The sequence below is a fragment of the Plectropomus leopardus genome, chromosome 17 (assembly GCF_008729295.1).
Source record: "Plectropomus leopardus isolate mb chromosome 17, YSFRI_Pleo_2.0, whole genome shotgun sequence".
Classification (NCBI taxonomy): domain Eukaryota; kingdom Metazoa; phylum Chordata; class Actinopteri; order Perciformes; family Serranidae; genus Plectropomus; species Plectropomus leopardus.
In genome coordinates this window covers 5,148,056-5,166,946 of record NC_056479.1, presented here as the reverse complement: position 1 = coordinate 5,166,946, position 18,891 = coordinate 5,148,056, and the positions used below count along the sequence as shown (strand labels likewise).

Sequence of the window (18,891 nt, the reverse complement as noted above, 5' to 3'; positions counted from 1 at the left end):
GGGAAGGCAGGTATTATTTTAGGACTATTAGCAACAATAATAATAATTGCATTGGCAAAGGTAGAGTTATCACGTCACAGTTGTGTGCCTCCACATACCAGTCAAGTTGCACCCACAGTTTACATTTATATCTGTGGAAACACGGATGCTTCACACACATCTTTCCCCCAGCAGCACAGAGGATCTCTACAATCAGCACAGTGTCAAAACTAGTGTCACCAATTCTGTCTGACCAAATGTCAGTGTTTTTGCAGAAAATTATGAATATGAAGTTGACCTTTTGAATATAAAATGCAATCACTTACTCAATTGATCCTATGAGACATTTGTGTGAAATTTTGTAATAATTAACGTTTGAATTCTGAAGTTAAAGTCAAAAACATGTTTTGTAAAGTTAAATTGACCTTTGTCCACCAATTTCTTATGAGTTCATTCTTGAGTCCAAAAGGACGTTTGTGCCAAATTTGAGGTAACTCTCTCAAAGCCTTCTTGGGATATAATGGTCACGAGAATGAGATGGACACAAAGACCTTTGACCACCAAATTCTTATCAGTTCATCCTTGAGTAAACATTTGTGCTAAATTTGAATAAATCCACTTTGGGTGTTCCTGAGATATGTTCACAAGAATGAGACAGATGATGTCACAGTGGCCATGCTTTTTAACCTATAACCCCTAAAATCTAATCAGTTCATCCTTGGGTCCAATTGGACATTTGTGCCAAACTTGAAGAAAATATCTCAAGGCATTCTTGAGATACCGTGTCCACAAGAATGGGACATTCAAGAAGATGTTAAAGGATTAATGTCCTCCACTCAGACTAATGACCTCAGAGTTTTCTTATAGATAGTAACTTCTACTCCTTTTATTATTTAAATAAAAACAGTAAAAAAAAGTAAGAAAAGGTTATTGTACAGTCACAAAAAGATTTAAACAAGTTAATAATTATACAACAATTTCATAGCTTGTCATTTTTACCCTTTAAAAAGGTTTTGAATAGGCTCTCAACATATAATCCAATTCTTTGTATTTTCATCATTTACAAATAACTGATTTTTACAAATAAAGTGAACTACCGATGAGTGGCTTTCTGGTTTTTTTAATAAACATATAATAGATGCATGAAATTAATCTACATCCAAACTTCGATGATGTCTCCGTCCTCCATGTCGAGCTGCTCTGGCGTCTGGCTGTGTTTCACTTTGCAGCCATCGAAGTGAAAGCAGACCTTCCTCTGAGCGGTGGTCGTCATCCTGGACAGGTACTGGGAGAAGATGGAGCCCAGTGGTGCGTTCTGAAACACACAGATTATTACATCACTGGTGTGTGTGCTGATGCTAAACAAACCCAAAGCTGATGACAGAGAGGAGAGGAACTACGAACTTTGTGCAGAGAGAACTCCTGTGAAGAGTCTTTGTCTTTGCTCTGTAGTCTCACTGTGATGCTGCTGCTGCTGCTGTCTGCTTTCGTTTTATCCTCCGCTGCCATGACGACGCACTCTGCATAATGAACAGAAACATCATTTGGGATTATGTATTTTTCATTTTCTGTAGTCTGAGGTCTTTTTAGTTAGCAAAAGTTTCATGTTTGCCATTTTGTCATAATTAGCATAATGAATTCATAGCATCTTTGTGAGGTCACAGTGACCTTGAAATTGGACCAGTAAAATCTAATCAGATTATCACAGAGTCCAAGTGGATGTTTGTGCCAAATTTGAAGAAACACCCTCAATGTATCCTTTAGGTATTGTTTTTATGATAACGGGATGGACAGACGCCCCCAAAAAATAATTCAATTGAAACGTCTGTTGAACATGTAAAAAAGGAAAGAATGAACATATAAATACACAGAAACATACAGACATGTCTGACACGGAGGAAGAAGTGCAAACTTATTAAATCCCACCTCTTCTCCTGTTTCTGCAAACCGGGAGCATGCTGACCGCCAGCTACTGTATCTGATACACTGACTACACAGAAGTATCTCACACAGCCCCACTTCAAAAATCCACAACTATCCCTTTAACGTAAAAAAAAAAAAATCAGGTTTACTTGATCTGAATTTCTGAATTTTTAGAACTGAAATTTCAGACTTAAGTTGCGAAATAAAAAAAACAAACCATGATTTTAGGCTGAAAGCTTCAGAAACACATAATGAACTGTTTCTCTGACTGCTGCTCCCAAAACGAAGGAAGAACCTTCAAGCTTAACTGTGAATAACTGCATTTTTTACGATAAGAGCAATTTGCTAATAAAGAGAAAAATAGCTGGCGTGCTGTGTGACCCACCTATGATGTCAGCGATGCCGAGGCCGAGCTCGCCGACAGTGGCGTCTGTCGGAAGCTCTGCTGACTCCCTTTCCAGCAGGAGGCGAGAAGGAGGAACGTTAAGGATGGCGGACAGCTGGGTCAGTACGTCACTTAAAGGTGTTGACTAAAAACAAACAGACCCCGTGTTAGACACAAAAAGTGTGTACTACTGCACCTACCAGTGTTAGTGTTGCAGGTGTTTTTTACAGTATTGTCTCTGTGTACGTACAGACAGGACTGGGATCTTGTGGACATCCGTTCGGCAGCGGATCTTAAGGGGGATCTCCCGCACTGATGAGCTGTACGGAGAATCCTGAAGTCTAGAATCAGGGCTCGTGATGATATCGTCTTCTTTAGGGTTCACGATGATGATGTCGTCGTCGACTTTTTCACCTGGAGGCGAGCGAAATCTGGACCATTCAGGAGACAGGAGAGAGTTCACCGCCCGGAGCTTTCTGTCGATCTCGCTGAGGAAGACACACGAGGTTTGCTTTGTTTTTGTGGGAAGCACTTTCCATGTTCTGACTTGTTTTATATGCATGTTGAATCAGCAGCATTCACACTAATGTTTTTCAAAAAAGTTTGTGTGTGAATGCTTATTTAGCAGCACTCATGTCAACTACTAGCACTGCATCCTTTCAGCTACAGAAACCATTCAAATATCAAAATGTTCAGCCCTATTTTTTTCTGTTTCTACCTCTGATCAGTTTTTCAAATACTTCTTTACTTTTTTTCTTAATAAGATAACTCAATGGAAAGCATCCTCCAACCTTAAATGCTAGTCCTGCATATTTTCAGCTACAGGTTTCACTCAAACTTTTAGGTCACTACAATTTCAGCTATTTCAGGTTTATTATGGGTGTGTGTATTGTGCGACCTATAGTTTATCACATGACCTGTGATGTCACCAATAGATATTTTTTCCTTTCTGCATTTACAAAATTTTTCTGACTTAAAACTACTGTAGGTCCCAAAACTTTTGCTTCTCATACACAATTTAAACATTAAAACTTGGTATGTTTGACTTGTTTCAGCTAATGTACTTTAGTTTATACTAAAAGGACTTTTTAATTTTCTGCTTCAAAGCACCAAGAGAACTCTTCCACTGTCTCACTGACTGTTAAGTTATTTCATCAACTCTTGAGCAAAAACTGTGATTTCTAATTCATTTATTATTTCATCCTCACACAGGACATGTCTGCATCTTCAGCAAAGTCTTTGGGTGTTCTATGTGAAAATTTGAGCAATGCAGCTTACAATTTTTGATTTTGGATGTCTTTTTCAACTAATACCTCTCTGTGAGTTGTCATGAGTTATACTTCTTCTGTATATTTTTCATCCAAGTACTACTTCTGCATACTTTTTGCTACAGCAGCCATTGAAATGTCAAAAACACTAAGCCCCTGTGAACATATATTCTTGTTTATTCTCTCAATTTTTGTTTCTATCGTTCATGCTTTTTTTTTTTTTTTAAGTACAAAGCACATTCGTTCAGCATTTTTCAAGTCTTTCAGCTTTTAGCTTCTTTGGGTAATGCTGTTCAGCTTCAATCTCTGACAATTTAACAATGAATTTTCCAGTTTTTTTCAGCAGTGCAGTGAAATGCATTTTACTTTCATGTGTTTGAGCTTAAAGCTTCCTCTATTTTTACCAGAGCTTTCCAATTTCAGCTGTCAGTTTCACATGCATTTGCTGCAGGAAGCTGATTTTATTTTCTATTATTATGATCATATCTTGAGTTATGTCAGCTGTTTAGTTACTTAGTTTTTACTTTAAACTGTAACTGAGCAAAGAAACCGGACTCACTTGATCTTCTTTGTGACCTGTCTGGACTGTTTCTTGACCGGACTCTCTGGAGGAGGAGGAGACGGGCAGCGGATGGCTGCTCTGAAATAAAGGTGAGAAAACATATTTTTAATAAATAAACCTTGAATTTGACTAATTATGTTAACACCCCTGAATAATAACAACAATAATAATTGTATTTATATAGAGCTTTTCAAAAACAAGTTACACAGTGCTTTGAAAAGACAAGATAAATTACTCAATAAATAATAAATAAAAGTAGAATCAATACAATATTGTTGACAAGCAGAGTATAAAACACACTGAAAAGAAGTTAAAATGACCAATTCAAGAGAAAGCAAGAAAGCAGGATCTTAGACTGCATTCAGGCGTTAGTATGTCAGTGAATTACAAAAATTACTCACAATTTATTTTCCAAAGCTAACCAGTGTAGAAATACAAAAAGAGAGAGGTTGAATTGAGTAAACACGAATACAGCAAGTTTCAGTAATCTAAGCGAGATGTAATAAAAGCGTAATTGATTCTTAGCAGATAATGGGGATGTGTTTTTTTACGATTTCATGAAGTAGCAGAATTTTCCAGTAATTCCAGAGCGTTAAATCCAAAAGTTCTTTAGTTGAATTTACCTGTTGTGAAGGAAACATTCAAAGTAGATTTACTGCTTGTATTTCCCACTTTTTAAACCACTTACGGCTCTGTTTTCTTCCCTGTGTGTTCTGGTTTGTTCTCCTCACATTCTGGTTCGTCCTCCTCAGAGTCACTGAGGGAGATGACGGCTGCTGACGGCCCCCGAGACGAAAACAGCGACAACAAACTGTCGTCTGCAGCGTCGTCTGTTCAGAGACACAAACATTCAGTAAATCTTAAAATCATCTGCTATTGAGTTGAACTCTTACCTGAGTTTTTAACTTGAACTTTTACCTGACTTTTCCTTTTCAGTGAACATAGCTGCCACTGGCTTCAGCTGCAGGCTGCTGTTTACCTGAAAACAAAACCACTCAGGTGATTTTGAAATCATTTTTGGATCTTCAGACATCAGTCATATCATCACAAACTCTCACAAAGTTCTAACGTGTGAAATGACCTCACAGTTTTTGTTTGAGTCAAAAGAAAAATTGAGCGCACTGTTCTGATGTCAGCTCTTACTGACCGCTGGCTGTTTGTTTACCTTATTGGAGTAAACAGGCACTGAGACGATGGCTGAGGGGTCGAGGATGCGTCGCCGTTTGGGTGGAGGCTTTGTAACCTGCTGCTCACTGTCAGACACCTGGAGAACAGAGACAGAGGCTGTGTTCAGCTGCTCTCTACATGAGATATGCATTTTTAAAAATACATGAAAGGTATATGATTTCAGTGTTTCAACAGAATGACAGTGCATGTGTGGCAATAGCTGATGACGGGGGGCAGACAATGACAGCAAGCTTACATTGTTTTTGATTCTTCTTTTAAATGTTTATGTGGGTCTGTGAACGCAGCACAAGGAGAGCCCTCCATGAGTTCTTTTTTTCCTCAGGAGCATTTTGTTGACATGGGATGTATAACTGATACTTGCAATCTATCGATCTGATCAGAGCTGATAGGATCAGATCGATTGGAGAGGAGAATGAACAGTTAGGTTTCACTGTCAATGCGTATGAGGTTCTGCTGCTCCATCTGTGTCCAGAGTACACCTGCACTCCAAGAGTGTGATGCAGTGAATAACAACACAGTATATATATTTCAACAACGCTCCTAATGAACAGTCAAGTTCCAAAAATAGAACATGTTTCTGTAAAGACAGATGTTTTGATTGTGGCAGGCTGCCACAAATTAATACATAAATGTGTGAGAAGTATTGATTTGTGACTGATCAGGGTGATGTTTTGAAGTCGTTTCATCGGTCAGGTGTTAAACCAGTTTCTGAGGCCACCCCCTGAAAATATGATTTATTAATCAACATTATCGCCTGTTTCTTTAGCAAAATCTTAACTGGAGAACTGAGCATTAATACACTAGTTCATTGAACTAAATGTATCATTTTACTCAACTCCCCATATGTATGATAACAACAAAAATATTATTAATTATTAGATACTATTTTAATCTACAGTTTCTGAATGACTGTGCCACCAAACAAAGAATACAACTCAAGGAACAAATGTTCAGATTGAATGTACAGTGGTCGTAATTAGTATTTCTTTACACTTATCAACAGAAAAATACTTGAATGTTAATGAAGACAAAAACCTTTATCAAAATTAATTACCCACCAAAAAAGTCATTGTTAACTTTTGTAAAGTAAGTTAACTATTGATGCAAGCTTTCCAGGCAACAATTTTCAGGAGAGCAAGATATGGTGATCTTATTGAAAGTAATGAACTGCTGTAGAATAAGCTACCCAACAGTATATAAAGGAATTTAAATTAGCACAATCTGTAACATCTGCAGCAGTAGAATGCATCATGCACATTAACGCACCAGGAATATTAATCCAAAAACACCAAACAGAACAGGAAAACACTGCCAGGGAACATAGTACAGTATAATAAGCGCTTTTATCTATCATACTTAGATTTTTATAGATTAGATAGATTTTGCAGATTAAAAGTACATACAGAAAGTAAGGATTTGAATGCAACACTTTTAATTAGTATTTTTCAAAGTGTCTTAACTTAACTAACTCAAAGTAACATCACATCTACTTTGAGTTAACTTAGCTAACTATAGCTAACGTAAATCTGTTTTCTGTAAAGGATTCGGCGATATTATGGTTACTCTAACGTTACTTAAAGCCAAACAAATCCGATACAAAGTGTTTAGTGTTGCTCAAGTAGTTAAATATATATTTTAATAGCCATTATGGTATCAGCGGAAACCAAAAACGAAACCGAAAGCGTTGTTAGCAGACCCTCTGTCACCTATGATACCTATAGGCTTTTATTTTGAAGAACTCTGATTAGACAATCACAGAGCCCTTTAGGTGCACTAGAAAATCAAGTTGTTAGCTAACCGAACTGAAGCTAATGTGCACTTCGGGGGTAGTTTAATCAATTTCTGTGGTTTCACACCTTAACTTATCACTTTTCGCCAGTAGCGCCTTACATGGCAACAACATTACACGTGTTGTTTTGGACACAATTCGTGGATAAAGAGGTATTTTAATACGATAAACGCAGCAGATGTGTCAGACACTCACCGTTTCAGCCATGATTGTTTCTTTTTCCGCGCGCTCCTGCTGCCTTCAGGGACTGTGGGATATAATGCCTCACTGGGATTCTCTGCGGTCTAATGTGACGTTCAGGTACTATAGGAACTATAGACAACATAAATGAAGGAGCAACTCACAGCCACGATGACAAGCTAGATTGAGGACAGTTTAATTAGCAGCGCCAGTGGCGTAAAGTAACTAAGTTTATTCATTAATTGACAAAAGTATGTAAGTGTAATCAGTAAAATTTAGTTTAAGTAGTAAAGTAATATAAAATTGCCCCCTGTGACTGTTTTACCATTATATGTTATATCATTAATTATGACTCATGCATTCATGTAAACGCAGGATTTTACTGTTGTAATTGGTCGAGGTGGAGCTCATTTTGAAATAATCATAACTTATGATTATTTTCTTCTTCTTCTGTTTTTTAAAAATAAATTATTGTTTTTACAATAACATTTCATGGAACATACAAACCTCTATACACATATACATATATTAAGTATCATAACAGTAATAATGAATAGCATTAATTGAATCAAGACAAAAGGGAACGAGGGGTGTTAAAAAGTCTACAAAAGAAAGAGAGAACATAAATTAGAATGTAAAAAAAAGAAGAAAACGACATTTAGGGAGGGTGATGGATGCAATCTTAACTCATCAGAAGATTCATATGGATCTAAAAAAGGCTGCCAGATTTTGTAAAGTTTCTTATATTGTTTTTATTGGTCCATTTTTTTAACAATTCTTTTGTTGATTTCTGATCAGTTTTTGTGTGTGGCCTACTGGGTTTTCAGTCTCAACACAAATGTGTTCTTATTGAATAATATCACTAATAAGGATGTTTTCCATTATGGATAAATTTTTGGATAATTTGATCGTTTGGTTTGTTAAAACAGGGAAAATGTGAGAAATGCCATCACAATCCATAGCTCAACATTATTACTAATACAATTATTACAACTATTCAAAAGGAAAAGCAGCAAATCCTTCAACTAATTGACTAATAATTTCAGCATGAATTTGTATAAACCATTGGGTAGCTTAATTTTCATAACAAAACAGATTTTAGGATTCTTCATATGGTTTGTGCGTAAAAATCTTAATCTGTAAAGTAACTCTCGAGTAAAGCTGCCAGATAAAAGAAATGGAGTAAAAAGCACAATATTTACCTCTGAGACATAGTGGCGTAGAAGTATAAAAGTAGCATGAAAAGAAAAGACTCAGGTAGAATACAAGTACCTCATTTTTGTACTTCAGTAATACTTGAGTAAAAATATTAACATAGCTGATTCCAGTGCTGAATGTGCAATTTTAAATGGAGAAAAAAACAAAGAAATGAAGCACTGAAGACATTTTTGTGACTCTGGGTTTTAAGTTTTTCTTTCACACAACAATAATCAACACTTGACATGTAAAAAATATACACTTTAGGCCCTTCATGGCAGAATAACCAAACAGCTCCCAGCACAGGCAGCAGCTGGACGCTGAAGCTGGTGTTTGGAGTAAAACGTTCCTCTACTGACCACTAGATGCTGCTCCTTCTCCTCTGAATTTAAACTCCGTTTCTGTGTCCCAATTCCACACTACATACAAAGTACACACTAAGCCTTACAGTATCCTGTTTTTGCAGTAGGTATTCAAGGATTCAACATACAAAGCAGTTTTAACCCTTTAACACCTGGAGCGACATCCGCTCTGTTGTGCTCCATTCGGACATTGTTCACAAGCATTTAAACCTCTGAAACCTGTGAGAATTGTTTTTTTTTTTTTTCAAAAACATGGAAGACAACATAATGAGCAACCTGGCAAGAAAAGTCCTGCAAAATATTAAATATATTTTTTTTAAAAATTAAAGTCGACAAAAATGACCTGGAAATTAGCTAGGGGCATTATTAAATATTAAAAAAACTAGGAAAAAAATTCCAGGGGAGGAAAACAAAAAGCAAATTATAGAATTTCAAAGTATTTGATTTTCTTCAGCTTTGAGCAGCTCCCACACTCCCGTCGTGCAATGCATTGTGGAACAGCAATGTACAGCAACAGCTCACTCAAAAATCTGAGGTTTTTAGTCTCCATTCTGACTGTTTTGAGTATTTTAAATGCTCTATTTTGTCACTTTTTTCTGAGTGAACACTGTACAAACTGAAAATTGGCTTAGAATCAGTGTGCAGTATGGATTTGGGACGCAGCATTTTTTTTCCCCAGGAGATGATCAGGTCTTTCTGGTCAATTCCACTTCTCCTCTGTGTCTTAGTAGCGACAGGTCTTATGTAAGATGTTCAAGAACTGAAACGAATGTCTGTTCAGGAGTGTTTTTGCTTGTTATTTAAGTTATTTAAAACACTAGCAAGAGAGCTTGATTTGAGTTTTGACAAATATTAACAAACATTTTTCATACAAAAATGGAAATCAGTGCAATTTTAAAACATAAAAACGCTCCCAAACAGACTTCATCTCTGCCCTGATGTCCAGCTGTCGCTCACTTTTTCTTGTTCTCTTTGCAGGCGACCACGTACCGCTGAGCCACGTTGAGCGGGGGAGAGTAACCGTCAGCGTACGATGTGTCCTCAAACAGCACTGAGTAATCATCCTGAGGCTGAAAACAAACACACGCTGAGGTCAGTTTAGAGGAAAGCTCCCACATCATGAGAACAATCTGGGGGAGCGTTTTCCTAAACACAGTACATTTAATCAGGAGAAGCTTCAGACCGAAAGCTTTAAAACATGAAGACATCCAACAACCAAAAGCAGCATTCAGAGGATTATATTTTGGATGTGACAGAGTTTCTTCACTCTGTCGTCTGCACTGCAGGATCAGACTCTGAACACACTGTACATCTGTAACAAGAGTGAGGCTGTGTTACTGTCAAAAGGCCAGACAAACTACTTTGACGTAGTCTCATGGTTGGTGGTTTTAGCAGGTGTGGGTCATTGTAAAAGAGGAGCTCTGCTGCTTAAAACCAGTCAAACACAGTGTCTTTCTATGACCACTAACAGTGGTTTCTCATTCATAGCCTCTGTGCTCTAATCAAGTGCAATGCCAAAGTTGTAAAGTTTTCGTTTGTGTGCGTCTGTGTCTATCATTCTGTGTCCTCTCTTTAAATGTGGACATTTTGCGGTTCCATGAATATAGGGTCGGCGAAGCACTTCCTAAGTTTTTTTCCTCAGCAGCAGTTTGTAGAGTCTCAGTTGAATAATTGACCTGTCAACCCGATCGGAGCGGATTAGATCAGACTAATTGACAAGAGGAGCAGCTGCTGCAGAGACCCGGTCCGACCTGAGTACATGAGAATGAGTACTAGAGCGGTAGGTTATTATATATGTATATAATGGGGGAGCAAATGTGGAGAGAAACATAATTGGCGGGGGGTCTGAGGGTAATTTAATATAAAACAAATTTCATGCTGTTGTACACCACCTGCACTAGTCGAGATTAGTTTGATTCGGGGTACAGAGAACAGCATAATAACTGGGTGGACCCTGTATGAGAAAATGAGACTGTCATTATAATATTCAGAGGTGGGCTTTATCATTAGGGCCCCAACTAAAAGGGCCCACGCAGCTATTGATCTATTATAATGCTTAGATGTGAAAAATACTGAATTATGTGCTGATTGGTATTATGTGCTCATTGTGCCCCAAAATAACTCACAGAAGGCCCCAAAAGCTCCCTTTAAAAAAACAACCTTAAAAAGACTAAATTTAGAGTAAAGAGAACATTTAAATACATTGTGCAAATAAAATTTTTGGACTTTGACTGCAACTTTTGCTGTTTGCTATTAATATTTTGCTAAGGAAAACAAGTTTTGAGTGCTTCTTCTACAGCTGCCAACAGCCTAACAACATTCCCTGTTAGAGAATAGGTGAAAACAAAGTAAGACAGTTTTTCTGGGAACCCGGCCCCCAAATCATTAAATATGTCTGTTTAGAATAAATGAAAACAAACGGATTCCCTTACTTCATTTATTCAAAACTCCCACTGATCTGTAACTTCAGTCTGTGAAATCAGTCCTTACTGGCTAAATAATCTGAGAGTGACACAAGTTTTTTTGGCTCCCATCTCTGTTGATATTTAGGAGAGCGCTCAGATGACCTGATTAATTTGGCATTGAAGGATAAAACGCTGAGCTTATTCAAAAATAAAAACAGTATATTATATTTTTTTGTGCCTATTTGTAAAAAACATCCTCAAAACTCACTACAGCAACAGGGAAAATGTAGCTTTGCAACAGTAATGATTTGGACTTGTGACACTCGGTAAAATATCATTTCACATGATTACTGAGCTCCCATTGACACCAAACTTTTGGCATAGCTCACTGTGCACCGACAACTTAACGTTGACATCATACATTTGCATTAGAGATCACAGCAGCGTTTTTAACCCTTGCTAAAGATACGTCAGAGCTGCGTGCTGGCAGTCTCACCCTGTGTGGTGGAGTGTGGATGAGGGCCCGGTAGAAGCAGGTGGTCTGGGGGTAGAGGGCCAGCACCAGCTGGTCCTTACTGAACAGGGCCTCTGGATCCGTCTCTGGGTTGGCCTTCCACTGAGGAAGAGGGATGATCCGCCGTCTGCTCAGAGTGTGTCTCCTGCACACACACACACACACGCACACACACACATACATACACACACATTTGAGACACATGGAGTCTGTTTGGAAAACCAGTTTTTGAGTCTGGAATCAGTTGATGAGATCATCCCTATAAGACTGTTTATTAACGTCTTCCATGTACATAAAATGTATTGTAACATCCAACTTTCAATACATTTAGATATTTTTCCCAGTCTTTTATTTTGAAATAAGCATTTATCTAACTGGGTTAAATAAATTATTTTGTATTTCAAAGTAAAGCATGAATTTAAAGCTGACAAGGAAAAAAAAACATAAAGAGAAGAGGAAAATGATAGAGCTCAGAGATTTAAAACAATGACGACTGCGGATGGAGAACACTTAATGACGTTCATGAGAAAGTATGAAAGAGAACTCACTCTTTGCCCTCTTCATCGATGTCGTCCACTTCATACCTGCGGAGAGAGGTGAGGACAAGTTTATATTTGACAGCAATCAAACTTGAGTTTCTCTTATTTTCGGTCCTGTGTGACTTCACATCCTGAAGGTCAAATCCTGATATTTGAAGTACTTTACACTTTGTGGGGACAAAGTTATGACATGAGGTGGAAAGTTAGTGTCTCTGCAGATAAATGTGCTGCCACACACTTCCAGTGGGTCACAGCTGGTGACTCCGAGATTACTTGCGTGTAAGTCCGTGTGTTGTTTTTCACCCTTTGTAACCTTAGCAAATTGGTTTGATTTCTTTCAAAAACAAGTGGACAAGGACACAAGCCCCTGAAACATGACATGACTTAAAAATTAGCAAAAAAAAAGTTTAAAAAAGAAAAAATCCAAGAATATTACCTGAAAATATGCTGTAAAAATATGTATATATTTTATGTATTTATTACATTTTTTTCTGTATCAGAACATAAAATTATTATAATTATATATAGTTTTCTTGACAATTTCCGCTCTTTCATTGAATAATTTTCTCATAAGCATTCCCTCATTTTTAATTTGTGGGACATTTTGCCAAGTTGCTCATTGCCTTTTTTTCCTGCATGTTTTTGAAAAAGAAAAAAAAAAAAAATCAAACCAATGTGCTCAAGTTTCAAAGGGTTAAAATAGCTTGTGAAAGGCCTCTGAATGCAGCACAAGAAAACTGATGTAGATACAGGTTTCACAGGGTTAATCGAAATCCTGCATGATCTTTCTCTAAGTGACATGTTGAATGCAGGGCTGTCTTTAAACTACAGTATTGTTACGTTTACTGCAGTAAATGAACTGAATACTTCCTGCACCTGTGGTTATGATGTGTGTTTGAAGTGTGTGTTTTCTCACTTGTTGGTGGAGTGGTTGTAGCTGACCACTTCGGCCAGGATCCACTGCTCGTCTCCGTCCACCGCTTTCACCCTCGCTGCCACCTTGTCACCCTGTTTGGCCACGTAGTCGCTGCTGGCCGGGGTGGCCCCGCACAGAGGAGGGGGGCTGAGGGGGTGACACAGAGCAGGACGATGAGAAGACTTTAGTTGGTGTGTGTGCGGAGCAGCAGCTCCGTCTGTCAGAGCAGCTTTGCTGTAGAGGGAGTTTTTGCCTCGACAAACATACATTATATATAACATTTGGTCACCAGAACTCATTGAGAAGCTGCAAATGAAGCAACAACACGTCCATGGACACCTAACATAACAAGAAAAGATAAAGTGGCAGCTTGAGGGACACAAACATGATTTGATTGGGCTCACTCTGTTAATTATGCAAATTTACTTTTTGCTTTATATATTTAGATTTGCACAAAATAGTTACATTTTTATGTTTACTTTGTCCAACATTGTTGTTTTAGCTGTTACATCTATTTTTGTGTCAGTACATTGAGAGCAACAAAAAATGGGAGTCCGATTCCTTGCATGTGTTCACATACTGAGTCGATGAAGCCGATACTAATACATTTATCTGTCCGTACGTTTACATGATGGTAGAAAAAGTCAAATTATTGTTAGCGCGATAAAATTGGACTTCTAAAACAAATGTAAACATGTTAGTGGGACTGAAATTGGACAAAACTGAATTTCTTGAAATCAGACTAACACACCCAGATAATGCAAATGTAAGTCAAGCTTTCTATCATATAAACACCTCAGTCGGACTGGTTCTGCATGTGTTCGCAGTCGCCGTGCTGGCCTCCTTCGGTATTTACAGACAGGGACTGTAAGTTACTTGTGAGGGAGAAAGGGGTGCTGCTAAACGGGTCAGGCAGTTTAAAAAATGTTAAGTACTTAGGAGGGACTTGTGTTTTTAATTTTGGCCTAGGTGAGGGACATACAACTTGAAAAGGTAGTGTTCTATATATTTATTTTTTTATTTTAAATGAAACGTCACACCACAGCCACCCCACTCCTCCTTTGATAAATAAAGTACAGTCCCACAGAACCTGCACGGAAGCTAAACGACGTACTGCTGTGGACGGGGCTGCAGCAGAACATATTTTAGTTGTCTAAAAAAATCAATATCAATGTCAATATCATTACCATTCTGTGGAGTATTTTTTTCCCAATGGAGTCTAACGTTTTTGATATAATGGCTTCAAAACCCTGTCGGTAAGGTAATGTTTATTGCACCTGGATTTAAGGGGAATATCTCCACCTACCGTGGTGGAGTCAGACATACTTCCGTCAATAAACGGACTCTCCCCCGGTGCTTGTCTACTGGTACAAGGACAGTAGTCCAAACTGTGCATGTTAATGTGCTGAGTGTGTTCATGACTCATCTGCTCAGCAGTATCAAAGACGGGTGCGACCATTAAACATTCTCCCTACATTACCCAAATCAGACTTTCGTTTTCATTTCAGTGCATCAATCATTTTGAAATCATATTTTTTATTACACTAATTAACTGCTTATGTAAACTGAGCTGAGAAAACAAATGTGCAAATAACAGACTGATCAGACACCTCAGGTGTTTACCTGGTTTCTGACAGCACTGCAGGGAGTAAAATTCATTTCTCTCAAGATCTTATCCAGTTTTATGATACTGATGTCCCTAAAAAACCACTAAGTTACCAGTTTATGAAGTGCCAGGAGCTCCAATCCAGTGAAAACAGCAATAAATTCTGCATTTGTGATGTATTACAGGAATATAGTGTGGTGAAAACTGTGTCCACAGGCTGTAAAGAAAACAAGAACCAGCAGTGAGACGAGCAGCAGCTACCTTTCCCCCGGCTTGCCGATCCACAGAGGGAGCGTCATGGCCGACTGCTGGAGGAGCGTCATCAAGACGCCTCGCCTCATCGTCTTTCTGGGAGGGTCACTGTCACTGTAAACTCCCGCTATCTTAGCAGCTGTAAAAACATATTAAAACAATTTTAAGACAGATTAAAGAAATCCTACTGCAGATTTTAAAAGAGAAATGGTTGAATTTTATCATCACACACATACCTATTCTCCTCTCCTCCAACAAAGACTTGATCTCTGCTATTTTATCAAGAGCATGACGCAGAATGCTGCGAGGAATAAAAGAAATAAGTGTACAGAGAGCATTATGAAAATCAACTCTAACGCTTACATTTTTTCAATCCTTAACAATGTTTGTGAAGGTAGCAACAAAATTAATCAAGCTGAAATTTGTTTAAATAAAAAAGAACATGTGCTTCTTAGTATGATTGTTTCTCATCAGTCACTGTTGTGCAAATGAAAATATATTGCCCAAACTGGCCTAAAGACACAAGTTTTTGCACTCTTGTCTATTCATTGTTCCTACAGGATTCCCCAAAACAGTTTGAGAATCACTGAATTGAGGGGAGAGTTCACCCAAAAATGAAAATTCGGTCGTTATCTACTCACCTCATGCTGATGGAAAGTCCACACTAGGAGCTACAACATAGCTAGCCAGTGATGTTTTTCAAAACAACTTCACACTTCGGGCTTCAGGACACTCAGAATACTTCAGACAAGCAATATGGAGACATTTTGAATTATTTTGTATTTTTTTTAAATGTTTGAATCCTGGTCACCATTTGCTTCATATGAGTGCAACACCTTCTCCCTGTGAAACTCAGGCAGTGTTTTGTGGACTCTGAAACTACACCTAACTTTCCATTGGCATGAGTGTGAATAGAAAACCACTTAATTCTAATGTTTGTGGCTTCTTTAAACCTGTGGCTTTAAAGAAGGTGGCTACTCACCCGCACTCTGCCTCAGCATCTGCTTTGGCTGTGGTGTACAGTCCTCTTAGCTTGGTCCGGTAGTATGGAGAAGCTGGAGGAGACAGAGACAAAGGATGAGAGGGAATCAGGACTCATATAACTGCAACTGCTAACCACTTAAAACAGCAAAATTATGTTAAGATCTAACAATGGTTTTGGTGTGAAGACTGTATCTTCTTTACAGTGTTCGTGAATGTAAGAGTTCACAATGTTCATGACTGACTTTTGTTTTCTGTCTGCATCCTCTCGTGTGTTTTCTGAATGTTGAGCAGATTATGTTCACTGCGTGACCTCTCCTCCTGGAAACAGACACATGGTTATTTGGATTTGGTCAACCTGAACAACCTGGACAATTTTATACAAATATTTATTGTAACATAAATCGTGACTTTTTGATATTCATGCAGGAGGAATTTGGCATATTTTATATATTGAATGAATAAATAAAATACTAATAAATACAAGATGTTGCCACTTATTTTGAAATTGTACAATGCAATGTCAGGGAAAAGAATAATACAAAAAATCCTATTTCCCATGTCTACGAATTTTTAAGACTTTTAAAAGATATATTTAAGACATTTTAAAACCAATTAAGACCTTATTTTTTTGATAAATGAATTCAGTGCCTTTTAAGGCTTTTTAAAGATCTGCGGGAGCCGTGGTAATGACTATTAACCAATGACATTAACTTACCTGGGTCTGTTTGATGAGCTGATGGAGCTCTGTGAGCAGCTCAGCAATCTTGGTGTCTGCTGACATTTCTGTTCCTTGAATGATAGGATCTTGTTAGATAAATATATCTTGTTAAATATAAATATAATCTAGTATTGATAAATACTAAACCCCATAAAGAAATCCATTATTTTAAAAAACACAGCCTTTGAAAAAAAATAACATTGTGAAAATGTGTTATAGATTTTAACTATTATTACAATTGTACATTGGATGAATGAAAAGTTGATCCTTCTAGTATGGATTAACGTCATAATAGGTTTTATATCTCCTGAATAACTATGCATCTCTGAATTGACAGATTTCTGAATGGGGATCAGATAATGGAGCTCTGTGAGCAGCTCGGTAATCTCAGTTTCTGCTAACACAAACCTTTCCTGTTCTGGCATTTTAGGCAGGGTCCTGTTATAACAGCGCTGACACATATAAAACCCTGTTAGACAAATCTGCCAATTCAAAGGCACGCGCCGCGGCTTTTGATAAGAAAATGTCTGGAAGCAGTTGGTAGGACCAGAACAAATAGCGTTAAAATTTTAATTTTGTATCAAAATGGTATATTGGATGAACACCGAATAAAAAAGTAGATACTATCAGCTTTTCCTGATGTCACACTAGCCCCCTATACAACCGGAATAATACAAAAATAATAAAAATATTCTAAAGAGAAAGATTTCTTAATGGAGTATGGTGCATCTAAATGTACAAAAAAAAAGGGCTCGTATTGGGGCTAAAGCCACAACTATGACATTTTGGGTTTAGATGGTGAGAAATTGCACAAACTTTGTATCAGAAAGCTGGCTTAAATGCTACAGTTGATTTTAGTGGTGGAAATACATGAGTCTGTAACATAACAGTTGCTTTATGGCTAACTGTTAGTTGACTGGGTTAGCAAGTGGTTTGTTTCGCTAATGTTAGCTAGGTTGCTAAACTCCGAGATTTGTTCTCCTGCAACAAAAACAGTAGCTGCATATATTGCCACTGTGGTAACTTTATATACACAGTATGCTTTATCCTTTTCTTTCCACGACATGTAAAAACACTTACCGTGTTAGTTTTCCCCGTTTATTTATTTGTCGACTTGCTAACTCCACAGATTAGCTTCTATTTCTTCTTCATTGGTGTCGAGACGGAATTGGCAAACCGGCTTTACACACCGCCGACAGCTGGACGGAGGGTGGAACTGCAGGTTTGACACAGAAATACTGTCGGCTACTTTTTACTGCACTGAAGCATACAGACTCAGATAATAATAATAAATAATCATAAAAAATAAAAATACATCCTAAAATCCACTCAGTATTAAAAAATAATTAAAACAATCTTTTGACTGATTTTGTGAAGAAAACTACAAGCAGACTTTAAGGGACGGTGCTCTATTTATTAGAGTAAGGGGATAGTTTTGGTGTGACAAAGCTACCCCCTTTGGTGTATAAATAAGAAATATAAATCAAGTACTTTGAAAAACAAAGCAAAGCAGAAATGGGATGGTAATACAACACCAGTAAAACAGTACAACTAAACACAAGCGAGACCAAACTAAGGTAGAGCTAGGATAAAATTAAAACCAGAGGACAAATAATACAAGATGCAGCATGCATAATGTCAATGTAAAATAATACAAAGAAATAGCCACCCCCCCCCCCCCCCCCCCAAAAAAAAAACCCTATAAATGAAGAACAGTCCCTTAGTACTTTTGTACAAGTAATATTTTGATTGCAGGTGTTTTACTTATAGAGGAGTAGTTTTATTTTGTTGAATTTTTACTTTTATCTATGGGCCTATTTCCTCCACCTATGCAAAATAATATCTGACAACATACATGCATGTACTACACAGTTCATGTCCTAAACTGTGGACAGTCCTCCTGAACTACACAGATTAGCTTGTAGATCAAAGTCAAACCTATTTCTGAGCCCATGTTTTACACATATTGACGGTACTTTTGGCCTGTGCCAGATATCAAGTACAAACTGTGCTATTATCAGACTGTCGGCAGATAAACATCCTGTGCATTAATCAATGATTAATGTCTGCGGTGGTGTGATGCCCTAAAACTGAAGCCAGCGTGTCAGTCAGTCCGTAGCTGAT

General features: G+C 37.7%; 2 protein-coding genes across 5 annotated transcripts; both read right to left on the bottom strand.

Moving 5' to 3' along the window:
- Positions 1 to 1,082: 1,082 nt before the first annotated feature.
- Positions 1,083 to 7,360, bottom strand: LOC121956373 (nuclear factor of activated T cells 2 interacting protein). Of its 3 annotated transcripts, none has more exons than XM_042504551.1 (9): positions 7,290 to 7,360; positions 5,283 to 5,381; positions 5,036 to 5,096; positions 4,806 to 4,947; positions 4,115 to 4,195; positions 2,538 to 2,775; positions 2,288 to 2,432; positions 1,384 to 1,499; positions 1,083 to 1,294 (listed from the first exon to the last, which is right to left on the bottom strand). In XM_042504551.1, exons 1-9 carry the CDS (start codon positions 7,299 to 7,301, stop codon positions 1,133 to 1,135), a joined length of 1,056 nt encoding a protein of 351 aa, XP_042360485.1. In that variant the 5' UTR covers positions 7,302 to 7,360; the 3' UTR covers positions 1,083 to 1,132. The 3 variants fall into 3 exon arrangements, with proteins under 3 accessions (XP_042360485.1, XP_042360486.1, XP_042360484.1); XM_042504552.1 differs by lacking the exon at positions 7,290 to 7,360 and adding an exon at positions 5,541 to 5,687; XM_042504550.1 differs by lacking the exon at positions 7,290 to 7,360 and having other exon boundaries at positions 5,283 to 5,687.
- A 1,853-nt stretch (positions 7,361 to 9,213) lies between these two features.
- Positions 9,214 to 17,983, bottom strand: sgf29 (SAGA complex associated factor 29). 2 transcript variants are annotated; one of them, XM_042504566.1, is made up of 10 exons: positions 17,848 to 17,983; positions 16,765 to 16,832; positions 16,292 to 16,367; positions 16,048 to 16,120; positions 15,302 to 15,366; positions 15,075 to 15,204; positions 13,208 to 13,354; positions 12,301 to 12,336; positions 11,735 to 11,897; positions 9,214 to 9,903 (listed from the first exon to the last, which is right to left on the bottom strand). In XM_042504566.1, the coding sequence occupies exons 2-10, from the start codon at positions 16,828 to 16,830 to the stop codon at positions 9,787 to 9,789; spliced, it is 873 nt and encodes a 290-aa protein (XP_042360500.1). In that variant the 5' UTR covers positions 16,831 to 16,832; positions 17,848 to 17,983; the 3' UTR covers positions 9,214 to 9,786. The 2 variants fall into 2 exon arrangements, with proteins under 2 accessions (XP_042360500.1, XP_042360499.1); XM_042504565.1 differs by having other exon boundaries at positions 16,765 to 16,838; positions 17,848 to 17,981.
- Between the last annotated feature and the right edge of the window lie 908 nt (positions 17,984 to 18,891).

What these genes read in the sequence shown, in the direction of transcription:
- LOC121956373 (XM_042504550.1), bottom strand. Translation starts at nt 5,492, where the DNA reads ATGCACTGTCATTCTGTTGAAACACTGAAATCATATACCTTTCATGTA. An exon ending in ACAGGGAAGAAAACAGAGCC is followed by an intron (nt 4,196 to 4,805) that starts GTAAGTGGTTTA and finishes CCTTTATTTCAG; the next exon opens with AGCAGCCATCCGCTGCCCGT. An exon ending in AGGAGTTCTCTCTGCACAAA is followed by an intron (nt 1,295 to 1,383) that starts GTTCGTAGTTCC and finishes TGTGTGTTTCAG; the next exon opens with AACGCACCACTGGGCTCCAT.
- sgf29 (XM_042504566.1), bottom strand. Translation starts at nt 16,830, where the DNA reads ATGTCAGCAGACACCAAGATTGCTGAGCTGCTCACAGAGCTCCATCAG. An exon ending in GTTGGAGGAGAGGAGAATAG is followed by an intron (nt 15,205 to 15,301) that starts GTATGTGTGTGA and finishes ATGTTTTTACAG; the next exon opens with CTGCTAAGATAGCGGGAGTT. An exon ending in ATCGATGAAGAGGGCAAAGA is followed by an intron (nt 11,898 to 12,300) that starts GTGAGTTCTCTT and finishes GTGTGTGTGCAG; the next exon opens with GAGACACACTCTGAGCAGAC.